The following is a 21173-nucleotide window of genomic DNA, read 5'->3' on the forward strand; positions in this document are numbered from 1 at the left end:
TGCTCATCAAGACTCCTGATTTACTTTTCATGCCTTAAAATTATTCTGTATTTTTTAAGGAGTCAGTTGAGCAAAAGAGTTCAATACAATACAGCACTGATGATTACACAGTAAGATGGAAGTTCAGGGCGTTTGACAAGATTGTAAGCTAGAGCAAAGTTCCCTTCAAACACTGATGGAGAGAAATACAAAAAAAAAAAAAAAAAAAAAAAGTTGCAGTTTGGATTTAAATAAGCAGATACTTAAGAGCCCATGATTGGATCATTATTGAAGTGATTAATATGTTTCAGCTGGCAACAATTCTTTTAACCCTAACTGATGTATGTTGGAAGACGTATCACGTAGTCGTGGAAAAGGTTACTGTGTTTCAGAAGGGGCACACTATTGGCCTGCATCAAGCAAAGAAAACAACTGAGGAGATTGCTGAAATCACTGGAATTGGGTTAAGAACTGTCCAACGCATTATTTAAACCTGGAAGGATAGTGGTGAACCGTCAGCTTCGCAGAAGAAATGTGGTCGGAATAAAATCATGAATGATCGTGATCGGAGATCACTAAAACGTTTGGTGAAGTTACATCGTAAAAAAATTTACAGTAGAACTCACGCCTCTGTTTAATAGTGAAATTAAAAGCATTTCCACACACACAATATGACGAGAACTTACAGGATTGGGATTAAACAGCTGTGTGGCCACAAGAAAGCCACTTGTTAGTGAGGCTGATCGGAAAAAACTATTTCAATTTGCTAGGGAGCATAAAGATTGGACTGTGGAGCAATGGAAAAAGGTCATGTGGTCTGATGAGTCCAGATGTATCCTATTCCAAAGCGATGGGCGCATCAGAGTAAGAATGGAAGCGCATGAAATGATGCATCAGTCATGCATAGTGTCCACTATACAAGCCTCTGGAGGCAGTGTTATGTGATCTGGGGTTACTTCAATTGGTCAGGTCTAGGCTCAGCAACATTATGCGGCAATAAAATGACATCAGCTGACTACCTAAATGTACTGAATGACCATGTTACGCCATCAATGGATTTTTTTCTTCCCTGACGGCACGGTATATTCCAGGACGACAACGCCAAGATTCATCGGGCTCAAATTGTGAAAGAGTGGTTCAGGGAGCATGAGGAATCATTTTCACACATGAATTGGCCACCACAGAGTCCTGACCTTAACCCACTTGAAATTCTTTGGGATGTCAGGAGATGACTTTAAGGAGTGGTTTGTCTCTTCCGTCATCAATACAAGATCTCGTCCAAAAATGAATGCAACTTTGTACGGAAATAAATGTGACGTTGCATAAGGTTGTCAAAACAATGCCAAGATGAACACATGACATAATCAAAGCTAAAGGCAGTCCAATTAAATATTAGAGTATGCAACTTTTTTTTGCCAGGCAGTGTAAGAGTAAGTTCGAAAAGTCACTTCATCTGATCTATAACGAAACTGAGAAATCATCAATGTTTGTTTTACAAGAGGGTCCTCTACCAGTTTCAAGCAGTGAAGAAATACCCCTCCCATCAACTTTCACTGTCCCTTCATGTTGTCACCTCATTAGCCAACTGATATATGAACTCAAATGAAAATTGAATGCTCCTGTTAACTGAACTGAATAAAGTTCCAAGTCCAAAACTGATTTTAGTGTTTAAATGTTGTTAAGATGATATGCAGTCAGGATTGTGGTGTAGAACGTTCCAGACAGAGTAATGCTTCCATACTACCTTTTAAAGTTTTTTTAGTTAACATCCACCTGGAAATGTCATCCACGATTAAAAAAAAACAACTAATCCCTTATTTCTTTCCCTTATTTTTAAACATATGTATAAAATCACGATCACTCACATGACATGAAGACTCTAGTCATATCAGTAACCTTATAAAAGCTTTTTTTATTGCAATGCCTAGCCAAGTGCTAAAACAAACTAGGAACATGCTAGCAACCTGCTAAAACATGATAGCAATGCCTAGCTAAGTGTTAAAACATGCCAGCAATATGCTAAAACATGCCAGCAATGCCTAGCTACGTGTAAAACACTCTAGGAACATGTTAACAACATGCTAGCAATGCCTAGCTAAATGTTAATACATGCTAGCAACATGCTAAAACATGCTAGCAATGCCTAGTTAAGTGCTTAAACATGCTTGCAACATGCTAAAACATGTTAGCAATGTTTAGCTAAGTGTTTTATCTATCAATAAACTTTCAGACTAGGCTTTTTCAAGCCAACCTAAGGTTTGTCCACAAGTTGTAATACAAAACTTGCATGTATTTTCAAGTAATGTTTACCACAGACCTTATTTTTCTCATAAATTCAAAAACCCCTTTATAAAAACCCATAGGAAAATCCAGAGGGAACCCATGGCGAATTCTCTTCCGGGTTTTTGGAGTGTAGAATGTTTTTGAGTCAACAACCAGTGATTCCATGAGGTCTTCACGAGTCTGAGGCAGGTTAGTGACGACTGTGCTGTGACTGAAGAAGATGGAGATGGGAAGTTTGGATGGAGAAGATGAATCTTCAAACATAGATGGAGAGGAATGGTACCAGGTTCAAACTGCACATAAAAGGAAAAATAGGGAATCCGATTCAGATGACAACATAACAGAAGCAGGATGAAGGGATAATAGACAAGGAGAATGAAAGTTGAGTGACGTAACGTGGTCATGGTAACGTTTTCTGCTGTAGTTGAAACATCAATAACCCAATGAATTTGACCAAACTAATAAAAAAAATAAAAGAAATGCTTGGTAATATTACATCTGCACGATACTTGTCCAACAACCATGTCCTTTTTTGTATGGATAAGAAAAAACAAGATGCCACATTGAAAATAAAGGAGATGGGAGGGGTAGCTGTAAAGTCCATATACCGGGAGAAACTGAAAACATGCAAAAGCCTACCAGAACGTGTAAAAATAGGATATGTCTGCTATACAGCAGGCCCATATGTATGTCCTCCACTTAGATGCTTTACTTGTCAAAGGTTGGGTCAAGTAGCAGCAGTGTGAAGACGGAAAAGGAGATGCTGCAAATGTGGTGAAGATCATGATTATGGGCAATGTGGGGAAGGTGTTGAACCACAGTGCTGTAACTGTGGTGGGCCACATAGTGCAGCCTTTGTAGGATGCAAGGCCCAAAAACAAGCCAGGAAATATAATACTGTATAAAATGACACAATAATAAATTATAATAGCTGCAGATGCACATGATTTAGGTATGACTGATACTTCAGTTGATCGAATTCAGGCACTTCTTGGACGGTCTGAGGGCTCTTCTTCATCCCAATGCTATACATCCCAAGAGCCTTTAGGCTGTCAGAGAGGTGAAACTAAAATATGACATTTCTGATTTTACAATTAAATGTCCAAAGTGTAATTGCTAAAAATGTATGTATGAATTAACAACTGTACCTGATATTGTTTGTGTACAAGAAACTTGGCTTAAACCGCATTTAGATTTCGTTATTCCAGGAAACGCATTGGTGAGGAATGATAGGGTTGAAACGAGTGGTGGAGGGTGTGCAACTTTTGTAAAGGATGGGGTAGAATATAGAGAGATAGTAGAAGAAACACAAAATGAATGTGTTGAGGTGTGGACATTAGTTGGGAAGGTATGAGTAGTGCATTTTTATAATCCTTGTAAGCAATTAAAAGTTTAAATAAAGTGGGGGGAGATGGTAATGTAATGTGGTGTGGGGATTTTAATTCTCATAATGTTCTTTGGGGGAGCTCTAGCACTGATAGAAATGGTGTAATAGTGGAAGAATACATGGATGAACATTCACTGGTATGTTTGATGGAAGAGGAACCAGAGTTAACATTAGAGACTCATCAATGTCCTGCATAGATTTAACATTAGTATCAGGAACAATTGCATTAAAATGTCAATAGGATGTATTAGAACACACTATGATTGGAAGTGAGCACTTTCCCATAATATGTAGATTAGGTATAGATATGATTAAGAGAACAAATAAAAAACAAGCAAAATGGAGATTCGGAAAAGCTGACTGGGTGAAATTTAATAAAATATGTATTGAGGGATTGATACATTTTAATATAGTCCATTCCTATGTCAAAGGGCAGTGGAAGAAGGAAAATTGTTCCATGGTGGAATGATGATTTTACTGAAGCTGTTAAAAGCAGACATTTAGCGTTTAGGGTGCTGAGAAGAACGTTAGTACCAGAATCCCTTCTTAGCTACCAGAGGAAAAGAGCACAGGCAAGGAGAGTTATTAAGCAGGCAAAAAGACATACTGGAAAAACATTTTGCTCTTCAATAGGAAGAGAAACGCAGCAGGGAGATGTATGGAGTGTGTTAAAAAAACTGACTGGAGTATAAGATTAATAATATCTGAGTACTAATAGGAGAAGGTAGAACAGCTGTAACAGAGGAAGAAAAAGCAGAACTGTTAGTCCAAACTTTTAAAAAAGCACATAGTACTGATAATTTAGATGTCAATTATAGGAATAGAAGGAAGGAAATTGTGGAACAGTGTCAAGACATATATTATCAGAAACCTACTGGACAGACAGCTTTAGATGCAACTCACAAGAGTACTAGCATGGGTTGAAAGCACTGCCCCAGGGAAAGACAGGGTGTGTTATACTATGTTTACATATGCAGATTAAGCGGTGCTAAAGGCAGTCTTGGGACTTTTTAATAAGGTTTGGGCAGAAGGTAGGTTACCAAGGGACTGGAAAAAAGCTGTCATAATTCCCATTGCCAAACCAGGGAAAGAACCATCAATAGCAGGGAACCATATAGACCTATTGCCCTTACATCTGTCCTCTGTAAAATGATGGAAAGAATGATTGCAAATAGGTTATGTTATATTTTAGAAAGCAGAGGACTAACAGCACCATACCAGTATGGTTTTCGCCCTGGTCACTCTACTCTGGATGCACTTGTAAGGCTGGAAACTGAAGTTAAAAAGGCACTAGCCATGTAAGAGGTACTGGTGGCAGTATATTTTGATATCGAAAAAGCCTATGACATGATGTGGAAAGAAGGATTATTATTAAAGTTGCAGAAGATAGGAATAGGGGCTTTTTTTGTTTTGTTTGGACTTTCAATTATAGTGAAGGTGGGTGATACACTATCACTTATGGTTACTGTAGAGAATGGAACACCTCAAGGAAGTGTTATCAGCCCTATATTATTTAATGTTATGATAAATGATATATTTGAAAAAGTAAATCCAGATATCAGTACAGCATTATACGCAGATGATGGAGCAATGTGGAAAAGGGGAAGAAATGTTACATTCATTACTCTGAAAATTCTGCAATAGAGAGTGTGGAACGATGGTCGTTAGAATGGGGCTGTAAATTTTCTATATCAAAGTCATGTTGTCTACCAAAAAGATAGGACAAAATATACAGCTGCATATGTATAAACAACCATTGGAAAGAATGATAAAGTTCAAATATTTAGGGTTATGGATGGATAGTAAACTAATGTTGAATATTCATATTGAATATATAGAAAAGAAGTGTAATAAAGTGCTGAACCTATTGAGATGTGTAGCAGGACAGGAGTGGGGTGCAGTCAAACAGTCGTTGTTGGATACAGTATATACTAGGCACTTCTTTGCTCTGCAGTAGATTATGGATGCATTGTGTATGGGTCTGCATCACATTCTTTGCTTAAGAAACTGGATATTATACAAGCAAGAGCATTAAGGTGTATTACAGGAGCCATTAAAACAACACCAGTAGCAGCAATGCAGGCAGAGCTGTCAGAAATGCCGTTAAATATACGGTGTCAAAAATTATCTGTGGAATATTGGTTAAATTTTCAAAAGAACATCTGGTAAGGAAAGTATTAGAAGAGAGTTGGGAAACAAGAAATTCAAGAGGATCAGAATTTGCATGGAAAGCTAAGGAGTGGGCAGAAGAAATGTCATTAGATTCTATCATATTTGGATCAACTGTTACAATATCCCCGATGCCCCCGTGGTTATTCATTGAACCTTAAGTTGACTTTAAATTACATGAATACATTCAAAAAGGAGAGAGTGGAAATAATATCAAATATTTAACTTCTGAACATATTAGAACTGCCCATTATGCATTTGTTCCCGTGTACACTGATGGCTCAAGAAACCCTGACTCTGGCTGAACAGGTGCAGCCTATTATGTACCAGAGTTTAAAATCGGAAACTTTGGGAGGTTAACGGATGGGACATCAGTGTACACTGCAGAGCTGGTCGCTGTTCAAATGGCACTTGGTTGGGTCGAGGAAGTGTTGCCAGATAAGTTTGTTATATATTCGGACTCAATGGCATCACTCTTAAGCCTTCAAAAGTTTCAAAGATGTAGAGATGATATCTTGACAGAAATATTGGTCAGTTTATATAGACTAAGACAGACTGGAATCTCAGTACATTTTACATGGGTACCAGCACATGTGGGGGTGCAAGGAAACAAGAAAGCAGATAAAATGGTTAAGGAAGCACTTAAATTAGATAATATAAGCTTAACAGTCGATTTATGCAGGGCGGAAGGGAAAGATTTGATTTTAGAAGATTGCTATTACAAATGGCAGAAGTACTGGTTATACATGTCAGACTGGCAGACATTTCCATAAAATACAAAGCAATGTAAGGCAAGGTAAAACTACTCATAACTTAAACAGAGAGGAACATGTCATGCTCATACGCTTAAGAATGGGTCATACTAAACTTAATGCAACACTTCACATCATGGGCAAACATAACACGGGTTTATATGACACATGCCAGGAAATGGAAACTGTTGAACATGTTTTAATTAAATGTATCAAATATGAACAGGAAATAATTGAACTTATAAGAGAACTAAAAGCTTCAGGATGTACAGAATACACTCTATGCAATACTGGTAAAATAGTAAAAGCAATACTGGGATAATATAGGAAATTATCCTTTTATTCCTAGACTTCATCCTTATCACACTCCAGTACAGTAGGTGGCGGCATGCAGTTTTTTTTATGTTGGTTTGCAGCTCCCCCCAGTAAACCCACAGAAGAAGAGTCAACATCCACCAGGAAAAGTAGAAATGTTGGTGGTATGCTAATACCCTCATGTAGGAGACTTTGGCAAAATAGTTCGCTATTTGAACTGGTGCCTTTAATTTTTCTTAATTAGTTAATTTATCACACATTATACATTTTTGCACATATACAGTGAAATTCATTTTTTTTTCACATGTCCCAGCTAAGCTGGGGTCAGAGTGCAGGGTCAGCCATGATATGGCACCCCTGGATCAGATAGGGTCAAGGGCCTTGCTCAAGGGCCCAACAGTGGCATTTTGGCAGTGCTGGGTGTTTGAACCCCCAACCTTCTGATCAGTAACCCAGAGCCTTAACTGCTGAGCCTCCACTGCCCCCTTTAAGTTGAGGGAGCCATTTTGTACCCTTCCCACCCAGTTTCACTACAAGGATGCACTGATGTGGACTGAACTTTGTTTTATTTTGTATCATTTATATACAGTAAATCATATTTAAATTAAGTTTCAATCCAGTCTGAAAATGGTAATAAACAGATAATCCCTTAAAATAACCCCTTATACCCCATCCTTTATGATTATTTATTCTCATTGTATCTTCATCATATGTCTGGCAAAACCTTTGGGGAATCCTTAGAAGTTAATGTCATAATAAACAAGTTTCACTCAACCAGTTAAGCCCTTGATGGCTGCTTCACCTGTCTAAGTGCCCTGAAGTCGATCAGCTGATCTTAATGAGATGATGACCACCCCCCCAAAACAAACAAGAAGAACAGATGCTTTTTTGGGCGTGTCCTGAAAACAAATACTGAAGTTAAGATTCACTAGCATGACAAACACATGCAATCAAGATAATCACAAATTCAAACACTGAAGACTGTGAAACATTTGAATGTAAAACTCAAAGGCAAATCAGCTTAAAAGAGAACAGGTGGATAAATATAACAGTTTGAATGGATTTAATGTTTTGTTTAAAAATAATTGTTATGGAAATGTTCTGCCAGCCTCACTTTTTCTCCCATGTAAACATTTCAATATCCACACAAGTGTACCCTGAATTATAAATGATAAACCTTGTTTCTGCTTGTGAAGTTAACTTGAATGAATCAAAGGCACCTCTGTGGTGATGTTGAGGTAATGTTGCCTGTATTAATACTTACTCTTTACAAAATATATATATATATTTTTTACCATGGTAGCCATAGTTTCCGAAATATCATAGCTACTACAATTGTCATATTAAAAATTAAAATAAATTAATTTGAAATATCCTTAAACAGTTTGATAAGCTTTTTTGAATTTTTGTCATTTTTATTTATTTTTTCGCTTTTCTTAAAAAAACAAAAACATTATATTATTTATAACACTTTAGGATGTAAACAACATTTTCATAAATTACAAATATTTTACGATCCTCACTCACTACTAGCGTGCCTCATCCAATAAGCGTCTATTTCCGCATACTCGACGGCCAATCAGCGGTGTCCACGAGGTGCAGGTCAGAGGCGGAGACGTCAGTCCATGACAGACATAAAATCTGTACAATCAACACGTCCGAGCTCAATGCAGTAGCCAATCGGATTGCGCGGAAGGCGGAGCTTCAGCTCCGGGATTCATCGTGCATAGTCACATGTTATGCGCTGGAGTCGCAGGCGGAGTGCTGCATCAGTACGCAGGGGTGAGTACACGAAACCAGCAAATCTGAGCCATACTGATTCCGGTGCGGTATTTTAGTGCATGCAGAATGTATGTAACTGAAGAGTTATTTTAAGCCGAGCGGGAATAGATGGTTTATCTTGAGTTTATTAGTGTGGAACTCTGAAATTGTGTGTAGATCTAAAGGCCAGCTAAGGATTGTGCTAAGCTAGCTGAAACAGGTGTCAATGAAATATGTCATATAATCAAAGCCAACAAACTAATTTAATGTTATTGATCATGTGATTTATGTGCATATTAGGTGGAATCTAAACGCTGTCAAATGAATAGTAAATGTAGTTTTCTCTAATTTTAGGGGTGACTGGATTGATTTTTGTTTCGTTTAAGATGGTCAGTATCATCTTGGTTTGCTTTTTAGGAATTATTTATGCATATATGAAGTTTAATTAACCTTTGCATGAAAAATGTAAGAGTATAAGCGTGTACTGTTGCATACAAAGTTAGAAATTGCCCTCTAAATGCAACATGCATGAATTGGCAGGTGTTATACATATAATTATATATATATATTATATTGTATATTATTGTTGTAGTAAGGCCTATTTGCATTGATTTTCATACTTTAATCTTAGGTTCTCCGGTTCTGCTGACAGTTTTATATGCAATGATCAAATATCACTCAGTTTTGTCTTTTGCTTTCAGTATGAATTCATAAATGGATGTTTCTAGAATAGCGTTGATGTGTGTGGTGGGATATGCGGAAAAGCCAAACCGGCTGTACTAGAACAGCACATGTCAGTTGAACCAGTTCGAGTCACTTCCGCCCTTTAAAAGAGGCGAGCTAGAGGTCACGTGAGAGATACTCTGGCATTTTCATGGTCCGGTAACATAAATAAGATTTGAGTATAACATAAGACCAGAAAAATATTGGTTCATGTTGGATAAGACTCCTCCTTTCCACGTATTAAAGGTCATGCAAATAATTCTAGCAAGAAAATTGTTCTCACCCAACTGTGTGTGAACATGCAACTGAACTTTCTTAAAGGGATAGTTCACCCACAAATGAAAATTCTGTCATCCTTTACTCACCCTCATGTTGTTCCAAATCCATATGACTTTCTTTCCTCTGTGAAACACAAAAGAAAGATTCTGCATGGCATAATGATGAAACAGTTTTCATTTCTGGGTGAACTATTTCTTTAAAACACTAATTAAATTACCTAGTTGTTGATATTCACAAACTAGGTCATGTAAATTATCAACACGCTTTTATCTGTTCACTTTTACGGTCTGTATCCTGCTCAGAGGCATCTTGTCACAGTTCACTAGCGCACTTTGTGGTTTGCTGGTAAAATAGTACCTTCCCCCATCGTCTCAACTACAGATCTGTGGCATTCGAGTGTAAAGAGGCTTAGCCATGTGTTCTTAAAGTGTGTGTTCATTCACTGCTTCATTGAACTAACCCCCAGTTGGGCCGTGCTGGGACCTCCGCATGTGGCTTAACCACACCATATAGTCTGACATAATGACTACCTGCCTTGAGCAATCATTAAACTAGCAGTTTGGGATGTTTTATAACAAAAATGTAAGGAATTATGTACAATCAGCCAGTTATTATCACAAATTAAACCCATACTTATAGGTTTATTAATAATCAGCTGACTTTATCTAGTTTATTATGTGGCTACTTTCCAAATATTGTTGAAATTATTGTAATATGTGAGAAGAATGAGTGTAGACAAGCGACATTAAACTAGCATAGCTATGTAGGTTGCCTGGGACAATGGTCAATTATACTGTTCAGCAGGCATTATACAAACATATCTGACTGCAGAAATCTGCGATTGGCCAATTTGAATCATGTATTCCTGAGACCAGTGTAATAAAATTAAGTAATCATTAGGGCTGGGTATTGATACCGATTTTTCGATTCCGATTCACAAGCTTTTGATTTCGATTCAATATCAAGTAATATGGGTATATTTCAGTTATAATGTCCTTTTTGTTTGCAAATCAACGAAATTCTTCCCCAGTTAATGCTGTTAATTATACAGGGGACCTTTTATCTAGGTACATGAAGGAAATATAAATTTGACTTAGATTGTTTTAGTTTTTCATCATTTGTCACATTTTAGTATTTTAAAAATTAACCAATCCATGTATTCAGTCAATACATATGATATTATATTGCATAAAATATATATTTTTTGACTTGTTTGTTTAATTGCATAATTTGTACTGTTTACAAATAATAACATTGATTTGTTGAACACGCGCTAAAACCGGTACTGTCTCTTTAAAAAAAAAAAACACAAAAAAACCCCCCCACATTTCTGTAAATGAGCGCATGTTAACGAGAGAGGACTCGAATGACTTTACCTCATCCTTGCTATGCCAGATTAGAGTTAAATGTTTATTTTTTGTTGTTTCTGATTAACAGCTGACTAGAGAACAGAAAGGGTATTAAAAGAGACATTATTCAATGACAAATGGGTTGCGTGGATCTCGTCTTTTGACACACATTACACAGAACAACTTTTACTCTCAATATGCAGTGAAATGATCTTACCCTAACTGCTGAATACTCCACCACTATACTAAACAATTACTGGTGAGTGAAATCTGAACATTTATCGGCCAGTTGCCAAATAGATTCATTTTTAGATGCATAGCACAAAACACGAGTGATTTGCTCTCATTGTTGTGGAGCGCTGCGCATAGAATAAAAGATCGATCTTGGGATTTAAGAATCCATATCATTTAAATGAAGATCATGATGCATCGGAAAATCTGTATTTTTACCCACTCCTAGTAATCGTCCATTTATGGCTCCCATGGAGGACTGTTTTTGTATTAAACCCACACTGGCTAATTAGATGTATTGATAAGGGTGGATGAGTCTGTGGCTGTGGGTTTCATCAACATGTTCTGTGACAGGTCTAATGGATCAGCTGTATTTAATCAGCACAGCAGATCTCTTTCCAAACTGAATTTAGAGCAGCTTGCTGTCTGTTAGTAATGCCATGCTGAATGTCTTTCTCTTTCAGTCGCAGTTGTTTGTTTTAAAGGGGACAGGATGAAGTTAGTCCAGTCCAGACCTTCTGGTCTGAATCTGAAGTGTGCACACTAGCACTTCTAGCCCTCAGGACATATGCCATACCTTCTAATGATCCTTCAACGGGAATATTTTAACATCAAAAACATGATACGTCACCTTTTAAAGGGTTAGATCATCCAAAAATGAAAGATGAAAATTAAAAAAAGAATTTACTCACATTTGATTTGTTTCAAACATGTATGACTTACTTTCTTCTGTGATACACAAAATATGTTTCATTTCCTAACATTCTGCTTCACATTTCATTTTGTGTTCCATGGAAGAAAGTAAGTCACACGGTCTAGAACGACATGAGGGTAAGTAAATGATGGCAAAATTTAAATTTTCGGGTGAACAAACTTTTTAATTGGCCAATATTTGTCCATTTTGAGATTATCCACATTTTGGCAGATTAACAGAAGTGCAAGTTCCCCTTGTGTCAGTTTCAAAATCTACTGACCGCACTGTCAATGAATGAATGAATAATGCACATTTTTCTGTATTAGAAAAAAATTATTAAAGTGTTCATTTAATTTCAGCAATTTTCTTTGTCTCATTTGATGTTATTAAATCATTATGTATTTGTTAGATTACAGTCATCGGCCATCTTGCTCTATACTTTGTATTGGTGTGAACCATTGAAAAACCCATATTTGGTGAGCGCTGCTATAGAGCGCAACAGTGCCCATCCACTTAATGAGCCGCCTTGGTTTCAGAATTATTTTTCCCATTAATTTTGTCTATATGGATTTCATAAAATCTTTCCTAAGAAATCTTATGAAACCATGAACCAAACCAACCAGTTCTGAGTTGAATCATAACATTACAAATTTTGATTTGAAGCAAGAAAGTATTTGCAAATTGGACAAAATGACAAAGGTAAAAGACATTTATCGTGAAGGAATGAACCACAGTTCCATGATACATTGCAGTTCACGTAGTCTAACTGAATTAAATGTTATGAAAAAATCTATTAAAAGTTGTTGATTGTATAAGTGTAGAAACAATATATTTTTGAGAGTGTTGGGAAACCAACTCGATTGCATCATTTGCAGTGCTTCATGGAAGTTGCCTTTAGCTGTTGGTCTCTTTTGCTGCGATTTGGTGGTTCTTTCCCCCCTCATTATCATTGATAGTATAGTTTTTTACCACTGGTTTTAAAAATAAAATAAACGTGAGCTGATGCCATCAACAGAAGCATATACCGTCAATTAACATGCTTGGAGCTCACTGTAGGTTTGTCTTTTAAGGTTTGTATGTAATCATTTAAAATTAATTCCCCTATGGGAAAATGAATGGGATTTTTACTTCCGGAACCAGAATGTTGCGCTCTCTACTGTGTATGCTTTTGAAAAAAAACTGTTTTCTAGCATCTCATTTGTTTGTTAGAAAGATAACTTACCGTTCTTGAAGCACATGGGTCATGATGTAAAAATAGTGTTGTATCAATATTTTGAGACGCCAGCTGCAAGGTGAGAGCTCGCCAGCTTTCCATACGCCATTCAGTCTGTCTGGCAGGGCGCAACAATCTGTGTAATCATCACACTATTGATTTTACCCATGAGAGATGCCGTTTTCCTCTCCAAGTTTTTTTTATTTTAGGAATGGAATTACTCCCATTACCACTCTTTTATACCATCTAACAGTGATGGCCACCATTTTACCATTGTTAGCATTGTGGTGATGCAGAAATGCTTTTTTTTTGCATGTTTAGTTTTGATCTTATGCTAATGTTCAATGCAGATTAGCCATGTAGTGCTGAATATGGAGGACTGGTGCTGGTGTGTTATGTGTAATCGCTTTACGCCCACAGATGATCAGTGGCATTAGGGTGACTATTAGTTCATTGGAGCAACAGATGGGTCAGGATTGGTGTATCCTGTAACCCCCATCCCATTATAATTCTGTCTATACACACTTGTACTTACAAAGCCCTTACATAGCCCCAGGGATCCCCAACTCCAGGATTTTGCCCTTAAATACTATCACTGGTATCCGGGACACATTAAAGACAGATAAGCGTTTACATCTCAAATGCAATGTGGTCGCATGCATTTTTGACTACCTCCATATGTCGATTTTGTGATCCAATCCCAAAACGTTTTAGACCTGTATTTAGTGCTGACCACTTGTGATCGGATCACCTGAAATGCACCCTAATGCCAGGTGTAAACAGGGTCTGAGAGTAAATACTAATGTAACTCTTAGCTTAAATTTGTCTGAACTCAATGAGTTTTGTATTACTAACATGTTTCTGCTGATAGTTTACCAGCACACCGGCAAAATATCACTATTGTTTTGCCATAAAGTTTATAAAAAAATCTAGTAGTCAAACGAAATTGGTATTCAAGAACTGATATGCAGATATCTATTGAAAAGGGTTCCATACAACTAATATGATAATATATACATAATACTATTTAATGAAGTGAGATGTATAAAAATTGCTAAAATAAAAATACATATAGTATTGAATGCAATATTTACTCAGTTCATTCCATATAGGGATACACACTGAAATTTCTGGGACAAAGTTGATAACCGATATTTCACAGCTCATTGTGGCCGATAACCGATAATTTTACTTTTCAAACAAATAAACTGTAACAAATTATCAGCGGTAATTCCACTAGCTGCATGAATATAATATTTTGATTTTCCTTGTTATCGGTCAATAATATATCGGCCACCGATATATCATGCACCCCTAACTGAATTCACTGTGTTATCCTTTGACAAGCCTGTCGGCATATTTAGAACCGATACACTTCCGTTTACAAACACATTTCCTGCAAATGTAAGTTTAGATTTTCACATGCAACAGAGCTTTGTGTCAAACGGTTTTGCTGCAAGTTTTAAAGTATTTTGCAAATAAAATATATATTACCAAGTGTAAATTAAGCAAATTATAATTTTTCTCTAAATGGTCAAATATTGCCCGATTAATCAGTTTGGCTGAAATATTGGTCTGTCTCTAATTAGACCTGACCCTGATCGTGCACATACATTACCCAGCCGTCTATTTGATGTGCATGTTTACATCTAGATGTATTTTTTAGGTTGAATTGTGTTTTATATCTGCAATACATCCACAAGATGTTTCTTCACTGATGTAAAAAAAAAAAAATCATTCTTCTTTGTTTATAAATCTGATCTTTTAAAGATGTTTAGCAGATGACACTCTTTTAAACAGACATCTCAGAGATGTAGCTTATGTGTGCTATCTGGGGATGGTTTTGTGTATAAGAGGGGTTTTATTTTTGCTTACATAGAGCTCAGTGAAATTCGTTTGCTGGGAGTAATTTTTGTTGTGTTTCGCTGCCATGGCAATGTGTTGCTATAAGACATTGTTGGCACCTCTGGTCCAATTGTGCTAATCCTGAGTGTTTTAAGATCATCGTCTGTGGGGGTACACTTGAGTATATATGTACGCGTTTTTAAACACGGGTGTTGGGCCTGTTTAGGATTTTTTTGGTCTCTGGAAACCCCTCAGGAATGGTGTAACAGCACTCTAATGCCCTGCTCATGAAGCAAATGAGAGTAATCATACTCACACTGGAGAGAGCAAGGGCGAGAGCAAGGGTTTCAGAAAGCAAAGCAAGGGTGTTTGGTATTGAAATTGAGTTAATATTGGCCATAAGAGTATTTTTCACAGCAACTGTCCCCTGCAAACAATTGATACTTCAATTGATATGACACTTGGGGTAAACTGTGTCACACATTCTGGCTCTTCTATTTAAAGAGCCAGAATGTGTGTATTTGCATGTTATAATATATCTGTGTGCACTAGGGCTGGGCGATATGTAAAAAATATTTTAAAGATAATAGCCTTAAAAAATATCGCAATATCTGATTACATCGTCAGCCCCTGTGCCGAGGGTCGGGGAATATTTTTACTTTATTGATTTTGCTTTAAAAATGTAATTCATTTATTGAAACACGAAAAACATAAACAAATGACATTTCTAAATTCAAATAGCACTTTAAATGAAAAAAGCAATAAAATAACGTTGTGATCAAAAAAATCATATATAACCACCTCCCCAAATCCAAACATTTACCTTCTCCAGTGGCTCCATCTGCCATCACTCAAGCATCCATCAATGACAACAGGTGGAAAATTAATAATAACCTACAGATTAAGAACTAAAGACAATTATAATCAAAATAAATAAGCCTAATAAATTCCCTTGTGTTCCCAAAATAATGCTGCCAAATGTGTGTTCTTATCGAATTTGTGTTTGTTGCGTTTTGGTAATAGCATACAGTTAATGCTGCCTAAAGAAATAAAATAAAACTCAATTTTATGTTCAAGGTGAACGTGTCTCGTATTACATTTATGATTTAATCACTTTTGTATTTGTTTCTTTAATAGAAAGATATATATTACTGAACCTGCAGAGTTGCGTTCACAATGCATGCCAACCGCATGGAAATAAAGAGAACTAAACTCACAGCACCTCCTGAGATGATCGGAGATCATTTGCAGCATTCTCATAGATGACGTTATTCTTGCAAATAGTTTTCAGACGAATGAAATGGAGAAAAAAAGAGATGCGCTTGTTCCACATGACAGGCTCGTGCTGCACACCTCTGAACAAACGGCGAATCGGACACCAGCATTGACGGCTTTTCTTTTGTCTGTTCTTAAAAATATAATAAAGTGTGTTTCTTCAAGTGCGTGTCTTTGTGACTAACAGCATTTCTTGTCATGCGTCATTTTGCGGGTGGCGGGTGCTAGTTTCACACCCTGGCCACTGTTTAATATATTTGGCGACATCCCAGATTCATTGCCAATTCCCGATATTGTCAATCATTGTCTGTTCACAATTGGCATCGGGATCTTTGAAAGACATCGTCGATATCCGATTACATCGTCCTATCGCCCAGCCCTAGTGTGCACACAGGTTGTGTGTGTAATCACACTGGGGTAAATCTTATTAAAGCAAAGGGGCTGATGCTGCAGAGCTCCGCCTCTTTACCATCGCCATGGCAACAGGAGTCAGGGAGACCCTGAGATGGCTACATGTCTATACACCACATCCCGACAACTACACGCCACTGTTAACAGTACATTATGAGGCTTCTGGTTTGTTTTGGGGTGCAAGTGTGTTGGATTTAGATATGCCCTGGAGGTGATATCTTGTGTCTTTAGTCTATTTTGTTCCCCACTGTTGCTTAAAAGGACAAACTTTCATTGACCCTTAACATAATCAACTGTTTAATTTGTTCAGTCTGTTATGACCGCACTGTCTAGGGCAAATGCCAACACATACCATGTTGAACTGTTACACTGGTTGAATGGATGTTAAAATGTCATATTGTTTTCCAGAAACTTTTGTTTGTTTGTTTGGACATTAATTCGTTCAAGGCGAGTGGATAAACTAACCATAGACACACAGGCTGTGATGATGCGTTTCAGCCTTATTTAGCAGCGTAAATCTAGCAAACTTTTTTGCACGAGTGTACATTTATAACACTTTTTATTATTACCCTGCCATTATTAATTTTTTTTTAAAGTGCTACAATGGAGTTTCTAATACAGCTGCTGAGAGTGTGACCGTAAAGTTGGTATCTTTCTCCGCGGGTGCAAATGGGAACACAAAAATAATATCTACTGTGGTTTCCCATTCACAGCTATAGAAGCTTACCCCGTAATAGTTTACTTGTACATTACAAACCCAGAAATGTGAAATGTGTCCATTGTCTGAACGTCTAGTCAGACTTAAAGTTGATGTAATTTCTGCAACATTAGCACCACTGAATGGAATTGCAAAAATAAACAATGTTTTCAAAACGGCTTTCTGAATACGGCCCTTGTCTGCTGTTGGTCAAACAGTTGGATTGTCCCGCCCCTAACTCACGCTATTGTTTGAGTATCATTGTTGGGGTGGGCCCAAGTGGGTCACTCAAAACAAAAATGTATATCACCACAGAGACACTGTTTTCAGTTTGAGAATATTAACCTCTGAATGGCTTACTTCTAGTTTTATCTGCATATTAAGCTGGGATTGAAGAAAGTATTTTTAACACTGAAAAGGTTACATCTGCTTTAAGGAAGTCTGGTATAATGGTTGGAGACAAATATTCAACAAATAAATTGTCAAAATAACTAAACTTTTAATTCTTATTTTGCACAACACTATCTTTACACACACACAAAAAAAAACTATGAAAAGTGAAATATTAGGGATGTCCCGATACAATTTTCTTTTTAGAACAAGTACGAGTACTTCCTTTTCAGTGCTCGCCGATAACGATTCCTGTTTTTTGTTTTATTTTTTTCAACAGATCAACAGTTAATTTAAAAAAAACATTTTGTATCAAAATGGTTTCTAAATAAATTAAAACTTTAATCAAACAATTAATTTTCTACATAATACTGTATTATTTTTATAAAAAAATAAGAAAAAAGTGCTTCAGCACAATCCAAGCTAAAATATTAGTTATTTTTGTTAAAAAGGTGCTGCATAAAAGAGCATCACAGATGTGCCATATAGCTTAAATATAATACAATTAGTAGTAGTAGTAGTGAATCCCTTACAGAAATCAAGAGTTCATGGCAAACTTGCTGCAAATTCACCACTGCTAATTTTCACATGCAAATTAGATTTGCGGCAAATTGTCCATTGTTGCCAAAGGTTTGCTGGAGGTTCACCACTACCGGCGAACAGCTGCAAACATTTGCGGCAAATCAAAAGCTCATTTGTTTGTGAAAATAATGAGTGGCAAATTTGCGGCTTGTTTAGATTTTTGTTTTGTTTTTTGTAAGGGATTAGAATTACAATGTAAGAAACTTGGCAATAAAGCTCACATACAAGGCATTTGTCTTGGTGACAGGAGCTTCCAGTACACAACAATACAAAAAAACAGCAACAAGACTTTTAAGAAATAATTAAAATTGAATAAAATATAAATATTGAAAAGAAAAGTGTATATATAGAATACACAATAGACTAATATATATATATTATACACACATACATACATATACACACACATACATACACATGTAGTGCAAATCTAAATACAAATCGGTTATGTACAGTACAAGGGAATGTAATGGCAGAAGAGGTAGGATATGTTGGATAAATATAAAGACTAAGCTGTGTATTGCACATTAATTATTGCTCAATGGGGCAGTTTTAACTGTTCATGAGATGGATAGCCTGGGGGAAAACCTGATGGTTCTGGTGCTCAGAGCTCTGAAGCGTCGGCCAGAAGGCAACAGTTCAAAAAGGTAGTGGGCAGGGTGAGTGGGGTCCAGAGTGATTTTTCCAGCCTTTTTCCTCAGTCTGGAAGTGTATAGTTCTTGAAGTGGCGGGGGGGGCAGTGGGCAACCAATAATCCTCTCAGCAGTCCGAACTGTCCTTTGTAGTCTTCTGATGTCTGATTTCGTAGCTGAACCAAACCAGACAGTTATTGAAGTGTAGAGGACAGACTAAATGACCGCTGAGTAGAACTTTATCAGCAGCGGTCATTGAGCCTGTCCTCTGCTCTTCAATAACTGTCTGGGTTGGTTCAGCTACAGAATCAGACATCAGAAGACTACAAAGGACAGATATTACCTAACTATACAGTAGTGATACATTTGTCTTACTTTTTAAATTTAGCTTTTATTTTGGCGGAAGCTTTTATTTTGTAGTGAAGCCTTTCCGTTTCTGTCTGTTTTTGACGGTATATTCTCACCTCTGGAAAAGCTGGTTGCTACGTGGCCCCATGTGATTATTACACCACTAAAGGTTGCTGTTTCATTAAATAAATATGTACAGTAGTCTGCACGTGCTTCGTGCAGACAGAGTAAATGAGCGCTCTGCTTGTTGTCATCTGCTACAAACAACGCACATGAAGGTGTTTTCCGTGTATGAGTCAAGGAACTCTAAAAGGTATTGTGTACCGGAGTGCACAACACTGGCTCCACACTCACTTTGAAGCACGCAGCACATGCAAACTATATATTTATCTCATTAAATCGCAGCTTTTCCGGTTTAATGATCACACTAGAACATAACTTGATTTTAATTTGTGAGCTGAATATTTGAGCAATGACATTTGTACGTCAGATGGTATCAGAGCAATTTAACAAGTACATAAGCACGGTATCGAACCCAATTCCAAAACCAGTATCTGTATTGGGATATTGCTATAAAATATAATAACATTGCTCACAGCAGAGTTTTGAAGTCTGACGGTAATTGTTTTGAAATGTGTTATTGGTGGCGGTTACCGTAAAAAAAAAAATGATGCATGAACTCTTTATTTGCGGATAACTTGTTAATAGTAGTTTGCTGCTGTTCTACGCAAAGCTGATTTGCATGTGAGAATAGGATCTCGTGGCAAATTTGCTAAAGAGGTGCTTTAGTGGCTCAGAGTGGCAGAATTTTAAAAAGTATGAATTAGGTACTTCTCTGAGAGGGTTTTAACTTGCTGACAATATATTAGCGACGTCGATGAATTGGCTAGAGTTTATGTAGTTTTGTTTTTGCAATATTTTTTATTTATTAATATTTTTAGTCAGTCAGTTTGTCAGCACACTTAAAACCTCTGTTCAACGTTAAGTCTTTAAATTCATCCCTTTAAAACACTGGCGCTTAAAAAATATTAACAGAAAAGTCTAAATCTCACTAGTCCACCTCACAAACCGACTAGTCCATTTGCAGACAACTTGTTGACCATCCTGATCCATCCTTAATTAATTTGTTTGTTCTTGTGTCTGTAGACTATGGAGCTGAAGATGCGGTTATGTGTATCACTGTTCTCTTTGAGTCTGTGTCTTGCTCTCATGGGTCATGTGAGGGCGCAGGAGGAACCTGATGACATGGATATGGACGTGGAGGATGCTACAGATTACATACCGGAGGAAGATGTTGAGGAAGAGGAACAGAAAGCCCCCACAGCCCCACCAGTACCCACTGTAAGACCAATAATAATCTTTGATTGGCTCTTGAACCTTTTTAAGAATCTTGACACTGCTCTTTTTTTTTATACACGACAACAGTTCATAGTGAGCACGTTGCTCAAGCTTCATAAAAGACTAAAAACTGCATAAAAGCAGTCTCTAGACATTTCAATTATTCTGAAGTCTTACAATAGCTTAGTGTGAGGAACAGTCTGAAATTGAAGTCTTCCGCCGAAACTTGCATCCAGATTAAACATTTTCGCTATTCTGAAAAAGATTGATTTAATGAAAGAATTGGTTTAATGTTGTCCAAAACATCTTTATTCCAGGTGACTTATAAAGCTCCAGAGCCAATGGGAGAGCACTACTTTGCTGAGTCATTTGATAAAGGCACACTTCAAGGGTAAGATATCTTCCATCCTCACACAGCATATTTTCAAAAGATTTATTTTTGTCTTGAATTTGTGATAAGGGCTATGGATCTATAAAGATAAGGATTTTGCCTAGATTGTTGAATGTTGTTTTTGTTTTC

At 36.9% G+C, this 21173-nt stretch overlaps 1 protein-coding gene across 2 annotated transcripts in view; it reads left to right on the forward strand.

Annotated features, from left to right (window-relative positions):
• The first annotated feature begins 8605 nt into the window (after positions 1-8605).
• The window catches only part of LOC127412844 (calnexin-like), a 31361-nt gene continuing 18793 nt past the window's right edge, over positions 8606-21173 (forward strand). The window contains exons 1-3 of one of the 2 annotated variants that reach the window (XM_051649514.1): positions 8606-8667; positions 20462-20656; positions 20971-21044. In XM_051649514.1, coding sequence (XP_051505474.1) covers positions 8620-8667; positions 20462-20656; positions 20971-21044 — 317 coding nt within the window. In that variant the 5' untranslated portion in view covers positions 8606-8619. Of the gene's footprint in view, positions 8668-9011; positions 9036-20461; positions 20657-20970; positions 21045-21173 lie in introns of those variants that run through there. The other variant, XM_051649515.1, reaches the window with a different exon arrangement.

Source organism: Myxocyprinus asiaticus, chromosome 22 (genome assembly GCF_019703515.2).
Source record: "Myxocyprinus asiaticus isolate MX2 ecotype Aquarium Trade chromosome 22, UBuf_Myxa_2, whole genome shotgun sequence".
Lineage (NCBI taxonomy): Eukaryota > Metazoa > Chordata > Actinopteri > Cypriniformes > Catostomidae > Myxocyprinus > Myxocyprinus asiaticus.